Source organism: Coenobita brevimanus, chromosome 56 (genome assembly GCF_032717465.1).
Source record: "Coenobita brevimanus isolate Jiangsu-jjx chromosome 56, ASM3271746v2, whole genome shotgun sequence".
Taxonomy (NCBI): Eukaryota; Metazoa; Arthropoda; class Malacostraca; order Decapoda; family Coenobitidae; genus Coenobita; species Coenobita brevimanus.
In genome coordinates this window covers 36578885-36602204 of record NC_137009.1, presented here as the reverse complement: position 1 = coordinate 36602204, position 23320 = coordinate 36578885, and the positions used below count along the sequence as shown (strand labels likewise).

At 40.5% G+C, this 23320-nt stretch overlaps 1 protein-coding gene across 1 annotated transcript; it reads left to right on the top strand.

Annotated features, from left to right (window-relative positions):
* Window positions 1-333: 333 nt before the first annotated feature.
* On the top strand, window positions 334-9438 carry Dtwd2 (DTW domain containing 2). Its single transcript, XM_080273946.1, has 5 exons — window positions 334-456; window positions 677-862; window positions 2650-2845; window positions 6765-6932; window positions 8635-9438. The coding sequence occupies exons 1-5, from the start codon at window positions 362-364 to the stop codon at window positions 9277-9279; spliced, it is 1290 nt and encodes a 429-aa protein (XP_080130072.1). The 5' UTR covers window positions 334-361; the 3' UTR covers window positions 9280-9438.
* The last annotated feature ends 13882 nt before the right edge of the window (window positions 9439-23320 follow it).

Here is a 23320-nt window from a genome sequence, read left to right as displayed (position 1 = left end):
TCAAAATATAGGAATATAACTGCTCACTTCAACCAATCAGAATAAAGAAGAAACTACTCCTGAATTGTAGCTGGACCAGTGGTAACAATAAAGGCGTATTGGAGAGCTTTCGGAAGACCATAGTGAAACAGCTGATGCGGTGAGGGCGATGTCTTTTGTCATGTTGTGAACACGAGTTATCTCGGTGAAATGAGTACAATAAGAGAGTATTCTCAATTCTCACATATTTGAAAGTCGAAGTGAGCAGTTCTAATCAGATATCGGTAAAGGTATAGCTAAAAAAAGGTCGCAACTCAGCGTCACTAACTACAAACCGCAGGATGAAATATTTAGTTTAAGGATCATCTCTACAAGCCCCAGGATGGAAGATATAGATGTGGAGTTATCACAGTTGGCTGACTTGGCACATATAGAGATAGGACGCAGGGAGAAACGTCCCTTGTGCAATCGATGCAGGTGCAGTAAATTCATTGTTTCTTGTATGTCTCAACATTGCAGATAATTTAACATAGGCCTCCAGTACATATTATCCAGGTCTTCCAGGTGTGCCATAAGTTTATTATTATTGTACTGTATATATATATGTCAAGTTTTATAGGCAGTATTAGAAATTTCCACGCATAGTCCTAATTAGTAGCTTGTCATTTTGTGGTGACGGTGATGATGATGTGGGCAGGCGTCCTGTGGGAGTGTGCTGGTGCCGAGGTCTGGGTGGGGTGCGTGTGGAGACCGGGTGCCGGGTGGTGGTGCTGCAACACCCACATGAAGAGAAGCGTTGTCTCCGCACTGCACCCATCCTTCAGGCAGCCTTGCCACCCCACGCCTATCTGGAAATCAAAGCAAAGCGCTTCCCCTTCTCCAGGTACAGTATAGTAAACAGGCTAGTGGCTTGTGTAGGCCTTATTTTCATGGGTTTTGGAAGTTTTTGACACTTCTTCCTCAGCAGTTTATTTGAAATGGTACCAAACACTGTCAGTTTGTTTTGTTTCATTAGTAAAGGGTCCAGCATACTTGTATCAGTTGGTGTTGGTCACCTGATAGTGGTTTTTCACAGTGTCCGATCTCTAGCAGTCTCCATGTTCAGTCCCTTATCCCTATCCCAGGTCTTCTTCAGTCTGCCTTTTGCAGCCCTACCCTCAGTGTTCACACTTCTAACCCTCTGCACCCAGTTGTCTTCCTCTCTCCTCTCCACATCCCCAAACCATTTCAATCCACCCTTTTTGAATACAACACTGATACACCCAGGTTACTTCCTACCTCACTTCATCATTCATAATCTTAACCAGGGCCGTTTCTTGCTATAGGCGAAGTATGCGGTTGCCTAGGGCCCCCGATGCCACTAGGGGGCCCCCAAGCTGCCAATATTAGCTTTTTAAGAAATTAAAATATGTGTAAAGTGACTCGAGGTTGTGGTGCTTGGCTATTTCTTGGCTCTCTTGGCTTTTGTTCGCGCCTTTTCATCTGGCATCCCTGGTCTTTTTTTTTTGTCTCACCGGCATCAATGACACCACGTGTGATGTGTGCCCCCTGATCACCTTAGATGGTTTGGAATCCCCCCACCATAGTTTCATAAGATAGGGGCCCCCAAACAGCATTCTGCCTAGGGCCCCCAAAAGGCTAGAAACAGCCCTGATCTTAACCCCTCCAGGCCTGTCATTCAAGGATGCACAACACATCCATCTAATCACTGTCATCTCTGGGCATTTGAGCTTACGAGTTTCCCCTTCCTTTACTGTCCAGGTCTCGCTTTCATACAGCATTACAGTCCTAACACATGCTGCATACAATGACTCCTTAGCATGGAGGGAGAGTCTTCTCAGTGTCAGGAGAGATGATGGTTCCCTGAAATTCTTCCAGCCATGCCTTACCCGAACCACAAGCTAGCTCCAACCCCACCACCAGCACATAGGTTAATGTGTCCCCCAAGTAACAGATCTCCTTCACACACCCAGTCTGTCTAAATATACAGTAGCTAGATGCCATAATTGTAAAGGGAGTGGCTTGGAGCATATTTCGTCCATGTTGCCCTGTCATCCACCATCAGACTGCCTTTCTTCCATTTCACACCACTTCATCCACATACTGTACTTTTCCATCTCTTGTGTCACATCCACCTTTATCTAACACCACGGCATTCCATAAGTTCCACATTTTAATCTCTGTGTCCATTTAACTCATGCTTCTCTCTTATAACTCATTTCCATACCTCATTCATGACTTGTGTTCTTCCAGCATAGTCCAATCTTCACTTTTATATGATATTCCTATGTTAGTGTGGGAATCACACCACATATTGCTGTTGTTTTGGCCTTACATTCATCTGGATGTGACCCTAGTGAACTGCAGTCCAAAGTTTCCCTTTTCTTGCAGTTCACCATCCTCCTGTTGGGGATACAGAGGAAGTTGAGGGGCATTTGTATTACCAGGCAGTGGATTCACCCAAGTATGTTACTGCTGCTTTGTGAAGGTGCCCCTCTCCAACACTTGACTATAAAGCACTGGTACTGTCATTCAGTAATTTCCAAACATCTATGTTCACCTTATTACCTGTGCCCTCAAAATATCACCAGCACATCTTCCCAGCTTTACACTTTTTTGCATTTCACCCTCTAAATTCTCATCCTGTCTCAACGCACTTTTCTTCTCCAGGTTTCCCCAATTGGAAGAGATACTGACCAGCCCACAGTCAGTGTTGATGTACCCTGGTGAACATGCCATGAGTCTTGATACCCTCCCTCCAGTGGGCCCACACCAACCCCCGTACAACATCATCATCATCGACGGCACCTGGCAGCAAGCTAAGTCCATGTACCACAACTGCCGCCACCTTCATAATCTTCCACAGGTGAGGACATACACCTTACATCGTTATCACCATCATCATCGTTATCCTGACCTATTTTCCCACTTAAGGATTGGGTGAGGTAGGATCCAGAGAGCAAGAAGCAACCTGATAGGAGACATAGCAAAATTTTGATCATTTTAATGAGCCACCTTCTCATTCACCCATCTTTCAAATCCCCAGAATCCTGATCCACCTCACAGGTATAAACATTCACACTTAAGCGCTGCATACCACTTGTCATCTAGAATCAGACTGACAACTAGCACTTCACTGGGGAAAAAACTGGTACCAAGCCATTGCCATACACTCCGTTGTTCAGACTACTTTACTTATGTAATAATTAGATGGTGCCCATATGCTGAAATTGTTTTTTGTGAAAAGATAAAAAACATCTAGGCCCAACTCTGAGCCTCCTCAGGGGTAAGGTTAGATGGTTGTATCCTCACAGTGAGTTCAGTTCCAGTAAAGTGTTTGTGTGTTATTGAGAGACACTTCATTAATGTTTTATGTAACCACAGAAGGCATCCCTTATTTAAGAGTTTTATTATTCAAGGTTGTTTCTCTATTAGGTTAAACTTGGAATCACGGTTGTTTACAATACATATGAAATTCTTCACAGTTCACTGTTTGCTATGTTAGAAAGTGTTAAATAATTTTGAATAATGGTGTTCTGTGCTTGTGGGAATCAGAGGATGGCATCATCTTACACTGTTTCACCTAAAATACCGTAGTTTTTTTCTGCTCACAGCCACTCTGTAGTACAAAGGTGAAGGCTTTTCCCAAGTGCATTTTCAGAAATGGTGATTATACACTTGTATGTGTTATGATTCCTCAGTTGTGTCAGTGACAGTGCCATATTTTGTTGTTAAATCAGCATTAGATTTGTGTACAGTAAAAGTCCAATATTTCGGCATCCAATTCCCCGGCAAATCTGACATTTCGGCAGTTTTGAGAAATAGTCCCATTTACGAAAATCTTCGATCGTTCGGCAGATTCTCCGATTTTTTTCTTCAGTCTTGAAATTCTCCATGAGGCTCGCCAGCTAGCCACCCGCCTTTACCCGCCTTAGTGAGTGAGATAGTGAAAGTGATGGAACGAGTCTACCACTGCCATGAAGCTCAGAGGCTAGCTCTTTCTCCTATAGCATAAAGAGAGGACAAATATGTAGTGAGTCTAGCATGGGAAAGAGAATCTGTTTCGCCATTCTTCCGCCATTCTTCCGAGTTGTTGCCGTGCTGCTGCCGACTTCTCTTGATTCTTCTGTGTGCTTTGTGAACTTCGTACCGAAATACCTCTGAAATTACTATTCGAGTCTGCTGGGGACTTCTTCCAGCAGTAGCAGACTCCAATCAACCCCTTCTATTGTACATATGTAAATAAGGAACCTACTATAAGTTTAGGTAAGTGCATGTGAACTTGTAGGCCTACTGTACCATTACATTTATATACAGTATGTTCACTAATTTCTTTATTTTTCATATTCATGTACAGTATAGTACTGTATTCATTACAGTATTGTACAGTATCAAACAGTATACAGTACTCTCTCCAAACACATTTGTAATGATATGAGTAATGATGATAGTGTTCACCGAAACATATAAGGTACTGAGTGGGTAGGGTTTTCGATAATTCGGCAATTTTGATATTTCGGCACGTGCCTGGTCCCATAGATGCCGAAAAATAGGACTTCTACTGTATTAAGGTTTGTTCTTAGACCTCATTTTAATTTCATATACCCATAATGACATATTTTCAATTTATCCATGAAGCCATCAGATTGTTTTATTCAGCTTAGGAAAGGCCACTTATTTTGAAAAGGTTAGAAACGGTTTCCATTTACACTTGCAATACCCGGTATATTGATGTCTTCTTTACCTTATTCTTCCTACCTTGAAATTGTATTCTGCGTAGGGAAGACCTCTCATAGTGAAGCGGTGTAGCCAGTATACAGTACTGTATATCAAAATTTTGAGAATAGGTATTTACTTACCAGTGGATCAGGTATAATAGTACTGTAGTAGTACTGTAGTAGTAGTGCTGTAGTAGTAATAATAGTAGTACTGTAGTAGTAGTAGTAATGTTGTTGTTGTTGTTACCCCAGGCTCATCTAAGCATTAACTGGTCAACTTCAAGCCAAAGTAACCCTTCTGCAATCCACCATCTTTCTCTTGGGGGACTGGGAGGGGGTCAAGGAACATTTGTATAACTGGGCAGCTTCTCCATCTAGTTATATCAAGGTGGAAGTGCATGATGGAACTTGAAATTTAAATATTTGCCTTTCATTGTTACTTCTTAATCATATTTTCCACTAGACCATGGGATGTGTAAAATCCATAAAAGGGGTATGGAAATAAAAAGATAAAACTGTCGGTAAAATTCTCGGTTTGCTGGCCACACATCCATTAACTCACCATTCAAACCTTCAGAATTCTTGGCTCTACCTCACAGGCAAATATCCATGTTTTCATTTTTTTAGTTATTTGTCTTGTAGGTGGTGGTGACCATCATCCGCTAACTTTATGTAGTGCTGCCTACTTCATCCTTAGCCTTTATCATTCTTTTTCTGTGCCTGTCCTCCTCTCTTCCTATTTCTCCCATCTTTCCTTTCACTTCTTATTGCTTTTCTTTCCTTTACAGGTGGCTTTACATTGAGTGACAAGCCAAATGGTTTCCTGTAAGCCAAGAAACCATTTACAGCGCTGTGTGGTAACCATGTAACCAAACCATACGTGCTCCCTACGTGTCAGCAAGTGGGTTGGTGGGGGGTTAGTGCCCCTCCCCGTAAAACAAATAACTCAAAGTCAAATGGCCACCCCTTACGGGATTATGGCGTCTGGCAGTAGATAGATAGATAGTCTTGCAGTACAGTATCAGAAATAGGATAAAGAAATTGTTTTACTGAGGAGGTTAATAGAGATTGTTTCTGACCATTATACAACAAGGGATGTCTCATATGCTTAGTGTGATGTCTGACTGTAACAGCAAAAAAATACAGATGCAGTAAGAAAGGCATCATCATACAGAGAGGGGGAACGAAGTGTCTGGTACCGTATTAGCAGCAATAAAATATAAAAGATGTCATTGTACAGAAGGGGCTAATACAGGGTGGTCTGTATATAACACTCCACCATAGATTCATCTGGCTTTATATTATGTGTTATGGGATCATCTCAGTCTGCAGGAGTGGGTGCAGATGTAGCGGTGGGCATGGTTCAGTCATGTGTTTTAAAATGTATCATGGTAGGGTAGGCACTGACAATGCTGACTGACACATACCCACAACACAGGAGAGATTGCTGGAAAGAGTGGAAGAGGAACAGTATATTATGAACCACACTGCATATGCCTGAAACAGAAAAATCACAGACTGCCTCACCACCTATCCTGATCACCTTGTTGACATGATTGACAGTTATCATGGGTCAGCTGAGAGATGCATTGACCTGCCACACTTCCAGTCCAAGAAGTGGCTGGAGTTTTTCCTGTCATGTATATGCTACCAGGATAACAGAGTGGTCTCCTAGAGCTTAAGGACGTGGACTGTCGTAGCATATCCTCCGGTCCTCTTACACCCAGGGCCAGCTGTGTTCCTCAAAGCAGTAATAAAGAATGGTAACTTCATTTATTTATTGTATTTATCATTTATTTGTTCATTATTTATTTTTATTTATTTTTGCTGTGGACATTCTGGGGCAGCGCTGGAGAGAAATACCTTCATGCAGTGGCACCATTATAGAGAAGCTATTGGACTGCCTATGCAAACAAATGTCTTACAGCTTTCTCCATGTATCCCTTATGATGGTGAACTGCAGGAAGAGGACAGCTTCAGTCTACTGGGTCATGTCCAGATGAGTCAGGGGTTACAACTACTACTGCTACTGGTACTTTACTGTGAAAATTACTGGTATATCTTCAGGTGTGTCTGTCTGGGCAGTATGTCAGCAAATACGTGATCCGGACACAGCCAACGGAGGATGCCTTATCAACAGTGGAGACAGCAGCCATCGCACTTGCCACACTGGAGCAGGACTGGTCTATCTACACTACCCTGGTCCACCCCCTCCAACTCCTTTGTCAGTACCAGGTTAGCACACGTATTAGCCTTTATTTTCTCTGCACCACCTCTTTGCGTAGTGACTTACATTGAATATTACACCTTACCATGTCATACCCATTTCACTATAACTTGGTCTCATTGTATTCTCTCCCGTTTAAGTTTTTAGCTATAACAGTAGATTGACACTAGAATATGATTAAGCCACAAAGAAATGCAGTGGAAAGGCAGTAGCATTGTCATCTATTGAGCCTTGATAAATAAGCCACGAGAGAACAAAAGTCTTGGCCAAGTTAGGATTAAAAGAGTATAGTTCACCTCCAGTTCCTCTGTCACTGCAAGGTTAGGATACACCTTAGCCTGTATTCTTTTGGGTTAAGGAGACTCCCCAGCATCTTTCTTAGTGATTTATCATGCATAATATACCTCAGTGTTATATGTACAGTCGGGGAAGGTTCCGCATTACCCACTGTTCGGAGCATTGGTGGCCGATGAATAGTCACGAAGCAGCAGCCACACCCCACATGTCTGGTAACTGTGAGTGGGCGGAAGGGTGGCCGGGGGTGGGAGAGTTTGGAGAGTTCCTCATGTCACAGTATCAATACATGATTACTGTCAAAGGTAAAATTATTATTACACATTACGCTTGACTCTAAGTTTGAGATTAATACTTACCAGAATAACACTGAAAATGTTTGCAGGCGGATGTTTACAGTGGGACGACAGAGGATAAATGAATAAATATATACGAATCTACATATATATAAATAGAGAGAGAGAGAGATTGATAGATACATATATTATAATGGTTTTGTTTTCAACACAAAATATAAATATATATCATTATGAATATCTCCTGGGGAAACGTCTCATGTTAAAGTCGAGAAGGAATGAAAGCATTCAAACCTCTGTCCGAACCCAGCAAACTTCCATAATTTTCCTGGCAACACTAGCTCTACAGACTTTTACGTAAATTTTTTCATAGAATTTTAGCATCATACTGTCATCTATCCTTACTAAATTAACTCCAACATATCTTCGAAGTCATACGTTACACTTGATTTCCAATCTCACTAAACCCTCCTTTGCCCCCAGTCCTCTGCCTCTCTCTCCTTCACGTTCACAGTTACCAGACACATGAGGTCTGGCTGCTGCTTCACATTCACCTGTCTCACACCAATGCTTTGTGAGGTGGGTAATGCGGAACTTTCCCTGACTGTGCAATATATATCTACTTAATCCAGCAATAGACTCCATAAATAATGTACAGAACGATTATGTGAAGCTACAGAATGTGGTGAATGTTTTTTGGCATATCCGATAGAGCCAGGATTCTGGGGACTTGAATGATGAGTGAATGGAAGCATGTCCATTGGACTGGGCAAATTTGGGCTGTCTGGACATTGCTACTCCTCACCCTACCCTAGGGTGGGAAAGGAGGTCTGGATGATGATGATTATTATTACTGTATTATTATTATTATTGTTATTATTATTATTATTATTGTTATTATTATTATTATTATTGTTATTATTATTATTGTTATTGTTATTATTGTTGTTATTTTTATTAGTGGTAGGTGGGGGCACCCATCATCCACTCACTCAGTGTAGTGATGCTTTTCTACACTCCTCATGGGGAAACACAGGATTAGATAATGATGATTATGATGAGTTGTTGTAGTAGAAGCAGTGACCTTGTCTGTCAGATTTTCCTCTTTTTTTTTTAACAGATCAAGCATGGAGCTGTACCCCACCAGAGTAAGGAGCTGATGATTGCGTCTGGTCGCTGCCGCAAACCCCTTGGCAAACGCACATACAAGAAGCTGCGGAAGTGTGGGGCCAGGCAGGGTGAAGGTACAACATTCTCCACCCTCATCACTGCACTGCATCTCAGGAATGATGTAGATGATGGGAGTGAGGAAGGGAGGTGTGGTGAGGAAGGAAATCAGGAGGAAGAGAGGAAAGACAATGTGGTTCAGGGTGGCAGTGAGGAAGAGGAGGAGGAGGAGGAAGTGAGGGGGAGTAACTTAACGCAGGATGACAGTGAGGAGAGAGAAGACCAGGATAAAGAGAAAAGTTACACTAAGACTGGCCAGTGCAAGGAGAGGGAGGGATTGAAAGATAACCATAAGCAGAAGGGGAAGTGTAGGAAGAATGACACAGAGAATATTATGGATAAAGGCTCTGATGTTGCTGAGAATAAGTGGGATTGTGATGATAGGCTTAAAGGATGCAGTGTGAACTGTACGTGGACAGGAAGCAGAGTACCAATTGATGATAAAATTAAATACAATAGCACAGGGAATGAAATGTGCAGCTCAGAAAAATCTTCATCGGTGAACCTTAACTTAGATACTGCCAGTGACCACAGATGATGTATGGTCAGTAGGGTAGTCTTTATTGGTGGTGCTGGTGCCAGATTGTGATAGCCCTATAACAGGATGCTTTGTGTTTATATTCTTACTGCCAGATAATTTTAATTGGTGTAGGACAGACATCTAATAGTGAAGAGTTTATTTGGTTTAGGAGAAGCCTGGTAGTGAAGGAGAGTTATCAGGGAGTGTAGTTATTTTATTCGGATCAGGAGAGTCTCATAGTAGTGGAAGGATTTTACTCAGATTAGGAGAGATGTCTGATTGTAAAGTTATTGAGTTTAAGAGAAAGGTATGGTATTAATTTTACTCACATCAAGAAAGAGATTTGTATAAACGGATTGGAAACAAACTCCTATAACTCCTTTTGTTACAGCAGGTGCCTGGCTTAATAAAACTGCTCATCATTAACAAAACAGAAAATACTCTGTTGTGGTAAAGAGATTAAAGGTTATTTAAATGATGGTGCAAAGATATATTTCTGGAACCTGTCTTTTTATTTATTTATTTTTTTTTACCATGGTGATGATAGTGTAAATGATGGTGTATGCAATGGTACTTACAACCTGTGGGATGGAGCTAAGAATTTAAAAGTTATAAATGTCTGAGGGTTTGAATGATTATATGACTTATTTCGCTCGGCATGCTGTTAATAATTTTCACTTTTGTACGTTCTCTTTTCCCTGCTTCGAGTATATCTCTACCATCTCCTTATTTTCTTTTTATCCAGTTAGGGTTTCCACATCTCACTGCAGTCCTGTTTTTGTCCATTGCAGAATACTTAAAAAGTTTCTAGTACGCACTCACACCATCCATCTCCTTTATGCCTGCAGCTGTTCTGAAAGGGGTCACTTGTTCAGCCTGTGACTTAGTGCCCTGGTTTTGATCCTGTATGATTGACAGCAGTTACTCATTTTTTTGCAGGATTTGATTCATCATTATACTGTACCTACTTAAAAGCTCGTGGACATTATAGTAGAGCTTGGAATCCAGCAGCCTCACAATTCTCTGGAATTAGCAGTTTTTATGATAGCTCAGCAAGTGATGGAACAGTCACAGACCCCCTCACAGCTGTGGAAGTTATCCAGTCTTTGTTTACTGTAGGATCTGTTACATGTCCATTAACCCTTAAATGGCCATTGAACGACGCCAATCAATATGAGTGCCGTAGGCTTTGAACTAGTGCTATCTGTAAAAAGCTACAGACAATTTTGGGAAGGGAACAAAGGTCAGTGGTATGTTTACACGAACCTTCTCCATCATCCCACACACTCAGGCAGTCAGTTCATCTCAAACATTATCACCCATTGGTTTACGTGTTATTACCGATTACGTAGTCTTTTGGTGAATTTTTCCATGAATCAGCAAATCACAGGATGGGTTTAGGAAGCTTTAAAAAAAAAAAAAAAAAAAAAAAAGTATGACCAGGTGCACCTGATGATTCTTTTCTCATCTGCAAGGAGAAAAAAAAGATTTTCAAAAACTTGAAAATGGTCCTAAGGCCAGCCTGTGGTACACACAAATGTATTGCCTCACAGCCACTGAGGGGTTAAAGTACAGTTGCTCCCCAACATCCAGGAGTGCAGCCAGGATTTTGTCGAGGGAGGATTGACCTGAATTTTAGTCAAACTTATTCCTGAGATTCAGATGCTTGAAAAGCAGTATAACAGTTTGCAGATTAATAATATATATAGAGTTTTAAATGGGAAAGGAAGCGACCCAGGATTCAGTCATTAATGGCCTGGAGAGGAAATAAAAATTTACATAAATGCCTACATGTCTACATTTTTTTAATGCATTTCTGTTATTTTATACATTATGAAAGAGGGGCCTGAGCACCCCAGGTCCCCTCCCCCCTCTGGCTTTGCCTTTACCAACATCCAAACATTGTTGGAACTAAGGCACTGTAATTGGCTATGGGCCATAAGAGTTTAAATCTAAGGAATGGTTGAGGTTTGTTGCTCACATCATGCTATTCCACTCAAGGGTAGGTGACTGATCACTTTTGCCATATTACAGTATTGTGGACTGAGTTGCATACCCTTGGTTCCTCTACTCCAGATGGGACAATAACGTTTGGATGATGGGTGGATGAAATATGCAAGACAAATCACAAAGGACAATATGGTAGAAATCCTCCTAAGATCACAAGCCCTGTTGTAGTCATACAATGGTAATGTTTTACCCTAACACCTTCACTTTAATTACCAGTATATACTGTTTGTTTTATTACTGCAAGGGGATTTCAGTTAACTTTAGGATGGATCTCTATTGGTGAAGAAGTCCATGAAAATTTTATCTAACCCCCCAAGTTTGAAAAACCTCCTACAAGCTGAATAACATCATGTGGAGATAACAAGGATAAAATAAGAAGTTTGTCTTCAGATTGAAGGAGTTATCAATGTATCCAGTGTTTTTCATGTGTACAGTAGATCCTTGTTTTGCAGACCCTCCAGTTATGCAAAACACGTTTTACACAATCCTGTGAACCTATATTCGAACCCATTTTGTATGGCAACCAACATATTTTGTGCAACAGACTGGATGATCAACATTTATTTCATCCCTGTTGACATTCAAAATACCCATGCAGTGATGTGATGATGTCATGATCTTGGTGTGTACACACCCAGCATTCTCTGCATCAGGAGAGTCCTTGGCCCACACATGCAATCAGATCCCATGTGATTGGCCTGCTATGTTTGTAAGGCAGTGTAAAACCAGTGAAATCATGGCTGCCAAAGACCAATATCCCTCTGTGTCTGGTGTTAAAGCTTCAGCATCAAGGCAAGTTTAAATTCTTCATAACTTATTACCATTGTATTCTTGTTCATTTACAATTTCTTATGCCCAGTGCTGAACAGTGTGTTTTTGTGTGTGTAATTGATGAGGATATATTTTCAGGAGGGCCAAAATAGAGACTTGGGGGAAATTTGGGGATCCCCCCCCCCCTCCAGCATTAACCCTTAAAGTCCTATGATCATCTATCAATGTGTTTGGGTCTTGGTACTGCAGTCCTATCATCAGTGATTGTACACAAGCTACCAAAAACTGGCGTCAGGTATCCCTGCCTCTTTGATGACGTATATGAAGCCTAGCCAGTGGAAAGTACAATACTGTACTGTACAGTATTTGTTAAGAAGTCAGACAAATACAGGCATACTCCAGTTTAATGATGTAATTGGTCAGGTAAAACCCCATCATTAGGCGGGGTATCTTATATACTGGGGTACTTTTAACATGTGAAGTAATGAGTGTTTACCAGCCTTGGGTTTCCCCCCAAATCAAGTCCAAAACCCACCCAAATGAGCCCCAAAACAAGTTTAAAGCCAATCTAAATGACCTAACAGCTGTAAAAGAAGCTAACCTAAGCCTAGCACCTGTAAATAACTCACTAAAACCAACAAATAAAATCTGAAAATTGTCAAATATAAATCTGGAAAAAAATCAGTCTCAGTAAACTGTACCCCAAAATGACAGTGTTCACCCCACCTATGGCTAAAACACATTAATCTATCTAAAAACAGTTTATAAATCAACCTAAAGACACAATTTTTGTCTAAAATATCATCAAAATCGGTAAAGAAATAAAAACATTGTTAAACTGGGGTTTGGCTGTCTTTAGGTGGGGTGTGGTGGTATTTCTATCCCCATTGTTAAGCTGTGGTATCGCATCTAGGGGTATCATATATCGAGGTATTACTGTAATATACAGAATAATGTATGCTGTATTTCAAAATAATGTTTGTACAGTAATGCCCCCCTACCTCTGGTGTATCAGTCGCCCCTCACCAAGAAATTATGGACATGAGCAAGGCTTCTTTATGTGTGTATTTATTATAATTATGAAGTGTGTATAAAATAGTACAGTGCATATAATCTTTATTAATAACGTACTGCATAACTTAAATCCGTCTTATACTCAGGTCGGTATGGCAAGAGTTGCACAGTTGTATATTATATTGTAAATAAATATACTAGACAAGCTTTCATATTGTTCACAGGAAAATGAATGTTTCCAGTAGTTTAGTTTTGTTATTTGTAGTCACTGTACAGCTGTTGTAATGTGTATAAAAGTCCATACAGCCTGCCATTGCATTATCATGGGGTTAGGAGGCCATCTAGAACCTTAGTGATTTATTTTGCTTCTTGCATAGGAATATTCTGTCATGGATTAATTACAGCATTTTAATCTAGACAAAGATTTATGAATTTACAAACAGGATAGTACCTCTTACCAGTTTATTTCTGCCTATGGTACACTGATATTTGTATTGTATTGTATCATTTACAAAAGCTTGCATGCATGACCAAGGTCAATGCATGCAAATGTGTTGGAGCCTTTATAAATAATATGATTAGAAATAAACTGGTAAGAGGTGCTAGAGAGCCTCCTAGACTATGGAGTATAGTATGTAGAACGTTGGCAAGTGTGGTATTGTATTCTTCTTGGCTGAGTTGGTTATGTTGGGGACTGCCATCCCAAGGGGCTGGAGTTTTATTCTCCCATCCATTTGTGATTCATTTGTCAGGGTTTTATATGTTCCTTGACACAGGAGGTCCCCAATGCACACAAGGATTCCGTTTGTGAAGAGAGAATGGAAATAAAAACAACAGGTAAGGGTGTTATGAAAAAAGAATGCAAACTGAAATAAAAAAAAAACAGCAGATAAGAAGGATGTGAATGGGGTTGGTAGAAGTTAAAGGAAGGGCAGCCTGATAACAGAGGTGAGGGTGACGTGAAGGCAATTTGGTCATGACTAACCTCCTCCAGGATTAAGAAATCTGGCTATAGGTAAAGAAATATACTCAGTAGAACACCATGTGTATGTAAAACCACTGTGCATTACCTGTACTCTTCATAGTTTGGTTGCATTACTGATTTCCATCCCATTGGGTTTAAGTTTAACCCCCCCACCCTTCTCACATCATGAATAACTTGCCACAGTTTAAGCATGTTCTTTACAAGGACTCAATCCCCAAGAGGTGAATGAATGTTTATCAAGCCATGTATTGTAATGCCATAAAGGGAAGTGGGCTAGTCATCTGCACTTAACTCCTTCAGTTTGATGATACATTTATCTTATTCTTTCCTGAACTCCATATGATTTTTTTCAGCTTGGGAAAGATGTGTTATATCGAACAGCTTAATGAAGACTGTAGCTAACTCTTTCAAAAAGTTTCTTGTAACCCTCTAAAAAAAAAACTGCAGGAATAAGACAAAAATTACATCACCTGACTGAAGATGTTAATTGTACTGTAATTATGGCAGCCAAGTGTCAGGCCTGTACACCACGACAGAGGTAATATGGTAGTGACACTGGTAACTTTGAATGTCACATAGGTAACTAAAAGCAAGGGAGTGGGGTGGACCGTGAATCCTCTTACCTTCAATACAATATCCAGTAAGTGTTATATCACACCATCCCCTAATGTATCACATATTCTTATGGCTCCTAATATAGTATACTGTAATATGTTGCATTACTGTATACTGTACTGTACTAACAGTTCTTGTTATAATTAAGGGTTCAGTTTTAAAAACATCAAAAAGTTTTACTTATTGCTGTTAACATGGGTAAACTGGCAATCAAATTCTTGGGTGCTATAGTAGTACTTTTAATTTGCTAAGAAGTTACATCATCCAGTCTAGTAATGTCTGTCAGGAACATAGAAGCCCAGGGATGGGCAATTTATTCCAGACATTTAAAACGAGAGTAACCAGCTGCTGACTCCTGAACTGGAGTATGAGTACATGAACAAGTAGCCCCAACCAGCCCTTGAAAGTAGATAGCATAACAAGGATGTCAAAAAGCACTACCACAAATACTAACAAGGACTGCCTGTACAGCACCTGTTGTGTGTATACTGTAATGGAAGTGTTATTGAATAAAGGAAAAGTATCTTGTATAATCTGTCAAGGTGTGGTTTTTATGTTGCAGGATCAATGTTTTACAGAAACCTCACAGTAAGTTTCAGAGTACACGATAGAGTTAATGATGTTGGGTGGTAAAGACTACAACAGAAGACGGCCAACTGTTCCACTGCATCAGTTTCACACTTAAGGCATCTCATTCTGTGATGCATCATATCAGAGAAACTATCTGTGAGTAGGGAAACATATGAAGCCTCTGTTAGCCTAAAAAATATTAGCATCATAATAACAAAAGTCCCATCCACACGAGCGAGCAGTGCCTGACGGGCAAACACTGCTACCACATCACGTTCCACACAACGCTGTACTTTAAGTTTTGTGTCCTGCGACGGTTCTTGCTGTAATCCATGTTGTCGTACTGCACTCAGTTCTGCCAAGCACCTATTCTGTCCACTGCCCGACTTCGACTGCCCAACCACTGCCTGGTCTGCCGTTAAAGCAGGTGTGCCTCGTAGTGCCCACAGCCCACCGGGAACTGTTCGATCTGGTAACACTGCTAAAGAAGCGAGGGATATACGCTCAGCGGCCAGGGCACTGCTGCTCGTGTGGACGGGGCATAAGATGTAAGAGGTGAAATATTGGGCAAGCTTTTGCCCTTACCTGTATCAGACCACCATGCACCTGTGTGAAAGAAATAAAACACATGAAACATTTATCTTCTTTAATTCATATATAACATAAAGCCAGAAATATTGTACAAACAGAATGGGGGATAAAAATAAAAGTCTGAAATTTGGATGTGGGAAAAACATTGTTTTGATAAAATATGAGTGCTATACTGGGTATTTTCAAAGGCTGTACTCTATCAGCTTAGGACATTCCCAAGCACCTCTGTTTGTTTCTGCTAATGCTACAGTAATGTTTTGTAGGTTAATTGTATAAAGACACAGATAACAGACAAGGAAATACTGTACTGTATTAACCCCAGCTATTCCCTAATAACCTGTTTCTGCATGTGGCTTGCTAAATACAGGTATTCTGTTGTAGGTAAACAATCATACAAGCAGTGTTAAAAATAGATAAAGCAGTGATATTAATTTCTTCAGTGGAGAAACATCTTTGTTTTGCTTGTGGCAGACATTTGCATTCAGTTAAAGACCTTACAAAGATGGGTCAGTGGAGTCCATATCCAATTTCTTCACTACCACACATCCCTCCTAAATTGAATAAAATAGTCTGGAAGTAAAATATATCATCATACAAAGGAATTCACCTTTATTTTATTTTTTTTACCCCTAGCTACCTTCAGATGATTCTGTTCAACTTAGTAGAGACTGAATACTAAGCCCTTCAGTACATGAAATATATCACCTGGAGGTGACAAGAATAACTTGTCATCAGGGTGAATGAGTTATGGTGTAATATGCAAAGTAAATTGCTGAAGAGGAGGAACATCTTGTGAGCTTGGAAGGCTTTCTAACCTCTTTCTTACCAGTTTGTTTTTGCATGTAGTATGTTAGTATTTTCTTGTATACTTAGCCAATTTATGTTAGTACTGAAATAATACTAATAGCAGACAGGATAAAGGTTTGGTATCATATGCAAAAATATTGCTAAGGAAGAGGTGATAGAAAGCCTACCAAGCTGATGAGAATATGGGCTGGGGTTTAGTCTCCTAAAGACAGTCACATAAGTGATCTTTTTGGCAGAGCATCCCAGACAACTTGATCATTGGCAGCTTCCTCTGGAATTGCTAATTCATCTGGGGTAGGGGGGTTTCAAGAATACTCCCCCAGTATCCCTGCTTGTCGTACGAGGCGACTAAAAGGGTTGGCGAAGGGTTAGTGCCCCTCCCCGGAAAACAGCTAACTAAAAAAAACGAACAAGAAGCCTCGGACAAGGACTGACCAAAAGATGACAACCAAGGACCAGACAATGGACATGGTACGAATCGCACCATGGAATGTAAGGGGTGCGAATGATGAGGTGAAAGAGAGAGAGATTGTCCAGGTGCTTGATGGTGCGAAAGTCGATGTATGCAGAATAACTGAAACTAAATGGAGAGGAGAGAGTGTGAGAGAATGGAAGTATGGATGAGGTATATGTGCAGGAATAGGTGAGAATGAGAGGGCAAAGGAAGGAGTATGTATAGTTGTGAGTAAATGATGGAAGAAGAACATAAGAGAGTATGGATCAGTTGGGTCAAGGATTGTGTGGGTAAGATTGAAAGTTGGAATACAAATGTGGGCGATTGTGTGCGTGTATGTGCCAACGCAAGATCGTGCAAACAGAGTGAGAGAAGAGTTCTGGACAAATGTGGAAGTGTGCATGGAAAAGTTTGGAAGGAATTAGAGAGTGTATTTGATCGGTGATATGAATGTTAAAGTAGGGAATGTGAAGGTGGTTGGAATAGTTGGTGAGTGGGGTGTGCCTGCTGAGATAGATGAGAATGGCTGTGCGTTAGTGGACATTTGTGCCGGGAGGGGGTTGGTGATAACCAATACCCTCTTCAGGCACAAAATGATCCACAGCTATACATGGCGAGTGATGAGAAGGGTGGTGGTGAACTGAATGAAAGGAAGGCAGTAATTGATTATGTGTGTATGGATGAAAGGATGCGAAGATGTGTAATGGATGCAAGAGCTTATAGAGGTTGGGGGAGTGGACTTTCTGACCACTACTTGGTGGTGGCCAGAATCAAGATCCAAGTAAGATGGAGAAATAGAAGAAGGGAAGGATGGGAGGAAGTAGTAGTTGCAAGGAGAATGGAAAGGTTACAAGAGGATGAGAAAAAAGCAGAATATAAGAGAGAAGTGGAGGAACGATTGGGTAAATATGAATTGGAGCAGATGGGGGACGTGGAAGGTGTGTGCAGGATATTCACAGAAGAAATATGCGCAGCATGTGATATGGTGTGTGGGGTGAAGAGAAGACGGAGGGGGGGTGCAAGGAACAGTGTGGTGGAATGAAGAGGTGAGACAGGCTGTGGCATAAATGAAGAAAGCATACAATGAATGGATGAGAAATAGGGGCGTGGAAGAAGTTGAGAGGCGGAAGATAGAGTTATATGTAAAGGAAGAGAGAGGTGAAAAGATTAGTAAGAGAAAGTAAGAAGAGAGTGGACGAGGAATTTGGAAGGAATTTGAGTGTAAAATGGAGGGACTGTAAGAAAATGTTTTGGAAGGAGGTGAAGAGAGTAAGACAGGGTGGAAGTGAAGTTAGCAGGGGAGTGAAAGATAAAAATAGTAGATTACTAGTGGAGAAGGGAGAAGAAGTGAGCAGATGGAGAGAACACTTTAAGGAATTGTTGAACACAGAGGATGGAAGTAATGCGAGTATAAGTGGCTGGGAGAAGGAGGGAGGTGAGAAGACAGGATGAAATCAGTAGGATAGAAGTTGTGGAAGCAATGAAGAAAGTCAAATTGGGGAAAGCCTCAGGAATTGATGGAGTGTGTGGTGAAATGCTGAAGCATGAGGGAGAGATAGTAGTAGAGTGGATGTGGAAGATGTGCAGATTGGCCTGGGAGGAAGGTAGAGTCCTGGAGAACTGGAAGTCAGGTATAACTGTTCCCTTGTACAAAGGAAAAGGGGAAAAAGAAGTGTGTGGTAATCATAGGGGCATTTGGTTCTTAGTGTAATAGGAAAACAGGATGATAGGATACTTATTGACAGAGTTAGAGAAATAACAGAAGAATTAGTTGGAGAAGAACAGGGAGGCTTTAGGAAGGGAAGAGGTTGTGTAGATCAGATATTCATTCTTAGATTGTTAGTGGAAAAGTTTCTAGAGAAGGGAAAGAAGTTGTATGCAGCTTTCATGGATTTGGAGAAAACATATGACAGGGTGGATAGACAAGGATTGTGGAAAGTATTAAGTATATATGGAGTAGATGGGAAGTTGTTGAATGCTGTGAAGAGCACGTATGATGGTGCTAAGGCTGCAGTGCGTGTGGATGGTGAACTGAGTGAATTTTTCTCTTTGAAGGTTGGGTTGAAACAGGAATGTGTCATGTCTCCATGGTTGTTCAATCTGTACATGGATCAGGTCATAAAAGAGGTACAAGTAAGGCAGTGGATGTTGGAGTGGCCCTGGTGAGAGAGGGTAGTGTTTGGAGACTCCCTGTACTGTTGTTTGCAGATGATACTGTGTTGTTGAGTGAAGATGAAGGGGAGCTGCAAGGCTTGGTGGATGAGTTTGGGAGAGTGTGTAAGAAACAGAATCTAAAGGTGAATGGAGGGAAGAGTAAAGTGATGGTCTTTGAGGGAGGTAAAGTCAGTCAATGTACAGTGAGGTTGGATGGTGAGGAATCGGAAAATGTGAGTACGTTTCAGTACTTGGGTAGTGTGATGAGTAAGGATGGAAGTTTGGAGGGTGAAGTGCTCGAAAGGGTACATCAAGGAAGAAAGGTTGCTGGTTCCTTGGAAGCAGTGATAAGAAACAGGGAAGTGTGCATGGAAGTGAAAATGTTACTACACGACAGTATTGTGATACCATCTCTAACGTATGGATGTGAAGCTTGGACGTTGTTGGAAGGACACAAGTCAAGAGTGAGAGCAGCGGAAATGAGTTATTTAAGAGGAGCCTGTGGAGTCACATGGAGAGACAGGCTGACAAATGAGGATATAAAAAAGCATTGTGGTGTGGATGTGGATGTGATAGGAAGTGTTATGAGGAACACACTGAGGTGGTTTGGCCATGTGGAGAGAATGGAGGGTGAGAGACTGATGAGGAGAGTGTGTGAGTGAGGTGAAGGAGGGGAGAGGGAGGGGGAGACCGAGGATGATATGGAGGGATGGAGTGGAGAAGTATATGAGAGAGGGGTGTGTGAATTGGCAGCAGGGCAGTGAAATGGCGGGGTACAGGGCAATGTGGAGGCGATCTGTTTGTGGCCACCCCATACAGGATTGAGGCGTCTGGCAATAGATAGATAGACTGCAAAGGTCAGTGTTACATCATTGTCACTGTGTGTTGTTTACATGTTGTCTATATAGCAGGGGTCTGATGGGTCCACCTTGCTCTGGTCTGCTAGGACTACCTGTAGAGTTGTCAGCACACACCACCTCATCCCATGTCTGTCTTGCTCTACCTCTCCACTGATGACATGGTTGCTAGAAAAACCACTCGTGTAATATCACCCTTAGCCCAAAGAACACATCTGCAAGTATAATTTGGAACTTCATTATCAGATTTATACTTAGGAAACCCCATAATAACCCTTCAGTATGATGATCTTTTATTTTGTACTACTACCAGATAATTTGATTCAGCTTCTGGGAGAGCTCTTTATAGTGATGAGATTTGTAAGTACAGTACTGTTTTTATACTGTATTTCATTCTTGATACCACTAGTATTTTCATTGCACTTGCAGGAGATACCTCATAGTGAAGGGGCAAGAAATTATCCCCTTTCATCCCTTATTACCCTGAAACCATATTTATTTTCATGCTGCAACCACCAGATGATTGTACTGTGTTGAGAAACTTCATATTCACTGGGCTTAGCAAGTACAATACTGTATCTAGTAAAGGTTACATCTCTTAGGGCACATGTATTATGAATATGCTCTCATTTTTACTATACTCATGTTTTCATTCACATTAAGTTATTTAGGGTAAGACTGGAAACTACCTTTACTACAATAAGAAATTTTTATTATGTGGTGAATCCAGCAAAGGCTGTGACAAGTGGAAACAGCAAGTCCCAAGTTTACTCAACACTTCACCAAGGCAGACAGTTGTCTTCCTGATGAGGCCAACCTTAGCAAAACACTGAGTAAACTTGGTCCCTGCTCTGCACTTCATGTCTATCTTTCCAAAAAAAATTTTATCATCACTCTATTCTACTTCTCTCAGGAAAGGTGCAACTTTACTAACGGGGCTAATGGAAGCTGGATTATGGTAAGGTGTAGATTAGTAAACTACAGGCCAGATTTTCACAGGATAGGCAGGCATCCTAGCACCTCTTCTTTACCAGTTTCTGTATATGGCAGATTTGTCTTCTTTATGTTATTTTTTAAATCTGTGGTATAATCAAAATAACTTACTGTATATACCTTTAAAAAAATTATCCAAATGTAATATGGAAATAACTTGGGAAAAGGTGCTTGAAACCCTACAGACCCATGAAAATATTGCTAGGGTTAAACTCTTACGGCCATTTTCGTAAAAAAGGGCTTCCTAGCATCAGGCCCCTACACCTTGAAAGAATCATATAGGACTGGCTATTATTGTTAACAAAGTAGTCAGTTAGCCAGCAAATCCCATAATGAAAATAAAACATGCATGGTTTCTCTATCTCTCCTGAGTGCTCTTTGTAACATGACAAGCAGGCTAGCCACATCTATCTATATACTGTAACTATTTCATTGAAAGCTTACAGATACCTTTACCTGCTCAGATTTTTTTTTTTTTACCCCTTCAGTATGGCCAGTCTTTTATTAAATTTTTTCTATCATCTACTTTATTTTGCTACCACCAAGTGCTTTTCTCCAGCACACAGCAGACTCTCACAGAGAATGGGTTATAAATAACCACGGTTAATTCTTTCAATGAGATTTTTTTTCCTGTTGTTCTTACAACTGCAAGATGAGTTTGTTCAAATTCATGAAACTTCTTGTAGTGAAGAACATGGTTATTAGCCCACTGTACCACAACCCCTACCCTAGCCCTAATCTTCTACACTACTTTATTTCCTACTTTGTTTTATTCACATTTACATCCAGCGTACCACTTAAGCAACTACTGCTAGAGCACTATCACAGACAACACACACTGTTAAGGCACCAACCTGTTTGTATAAAGTACTCTTAAGCCTGCGGCCCCTAATATGCACCAACATGAGGGATTATTATCTACAATACTTTACATAGCTTATGTTCACAATACACGTACCCCTCATTTAAAGTAGTTCAAGCAGTATATTTTAGTTAGTGGTTTCATTAATAATCCTTTGAAGGACAGAGCCTCATATGTGCTCAAGCTACCACTGGATAATTTCTTTCATATGAAGGCAGTCCCTCTCTCTAAAGCGTCAGACACTTGAATAACCCTTTAGAGGGCTAAGCCTTACTGACATTTTATTCAAAATAATACAGTATCAAATAGTTTTATTCAGCTGATGGTCGCCCTGCTAACAAACATAAAAAACAGCTTGTGATTTACTACCACTTTTTCACCTGACTTATTTCACTCTGTAGGAGCAGACAATTTAATATTAATAGCTTATGACTGCTTGGGAGCCATTGCATGTCACACTTAAAATTGCTTTACATGAACTTATGTTTTATATGCATGCTCCTTGCCTTTTAATGAGGAGTACTTGTATTTTTAACTCTCTTTCTTGTCCTTGTGACTGCTTGCATAAATCACTTGCTAACCAGTGATCAAGTATATTTAAATTTCATATATCAAACTTACATTAATTTCCAGTTATATCAAACATACTCTAAAATATGTCATATAGGCTACACAATACAAGCATTCAATGAAAATCAAGCTTAAATTCCAAATTACGTATATACAAGGTGTCCCTTGCAATGTGCGAAACATCTGAGATTATGCTTGGGCTGATTTGAGTAACAAGCCAATATAATCCTGGGGCCAGTTCTCCAGCAGTACAGAAGCACAATTACTGATGGCTTTATGGGTGAAAATAGTCTCTCTCACCAATAAGGCCATCACTTATTGCAGCTCTGTAATGACTGACACTTGGATCCATGTTGAGACAGGATATTTTACTCAAAAATTTCTCAGGACAACTAATATGAAACATATTCTTCATCCATTTACATAACTAGAAACAATGAAAACTTGTACATAGAAAAGCAAATTACACAGCAGCAACTCATCAAATACCATACATGACTATTGTGACATTCAGTTGCTTCCAAAAGCTCTGTTCCTTCTCCTAACTGTCAGTAACTCATAATATTGGTTTAAGTAAAGTTGTATGCAGTCATAATGATCTGTCTGGTGTAATTAACTGCCTAACTTTATCTATCTACAATATTAGTTAATGTTATGGGTTACCAAAGGCTGCACGGAAGAACAGAACTCTCAAAGGTACCGTAACTATCTTTTTGAGCTTTCTGTAATTAGCCACCTAATGTACTTAATCCCATCTTCCCCTTTGTGTAACTAGCCAAGCCAGGAACTAAATTGTATCTTTCCTT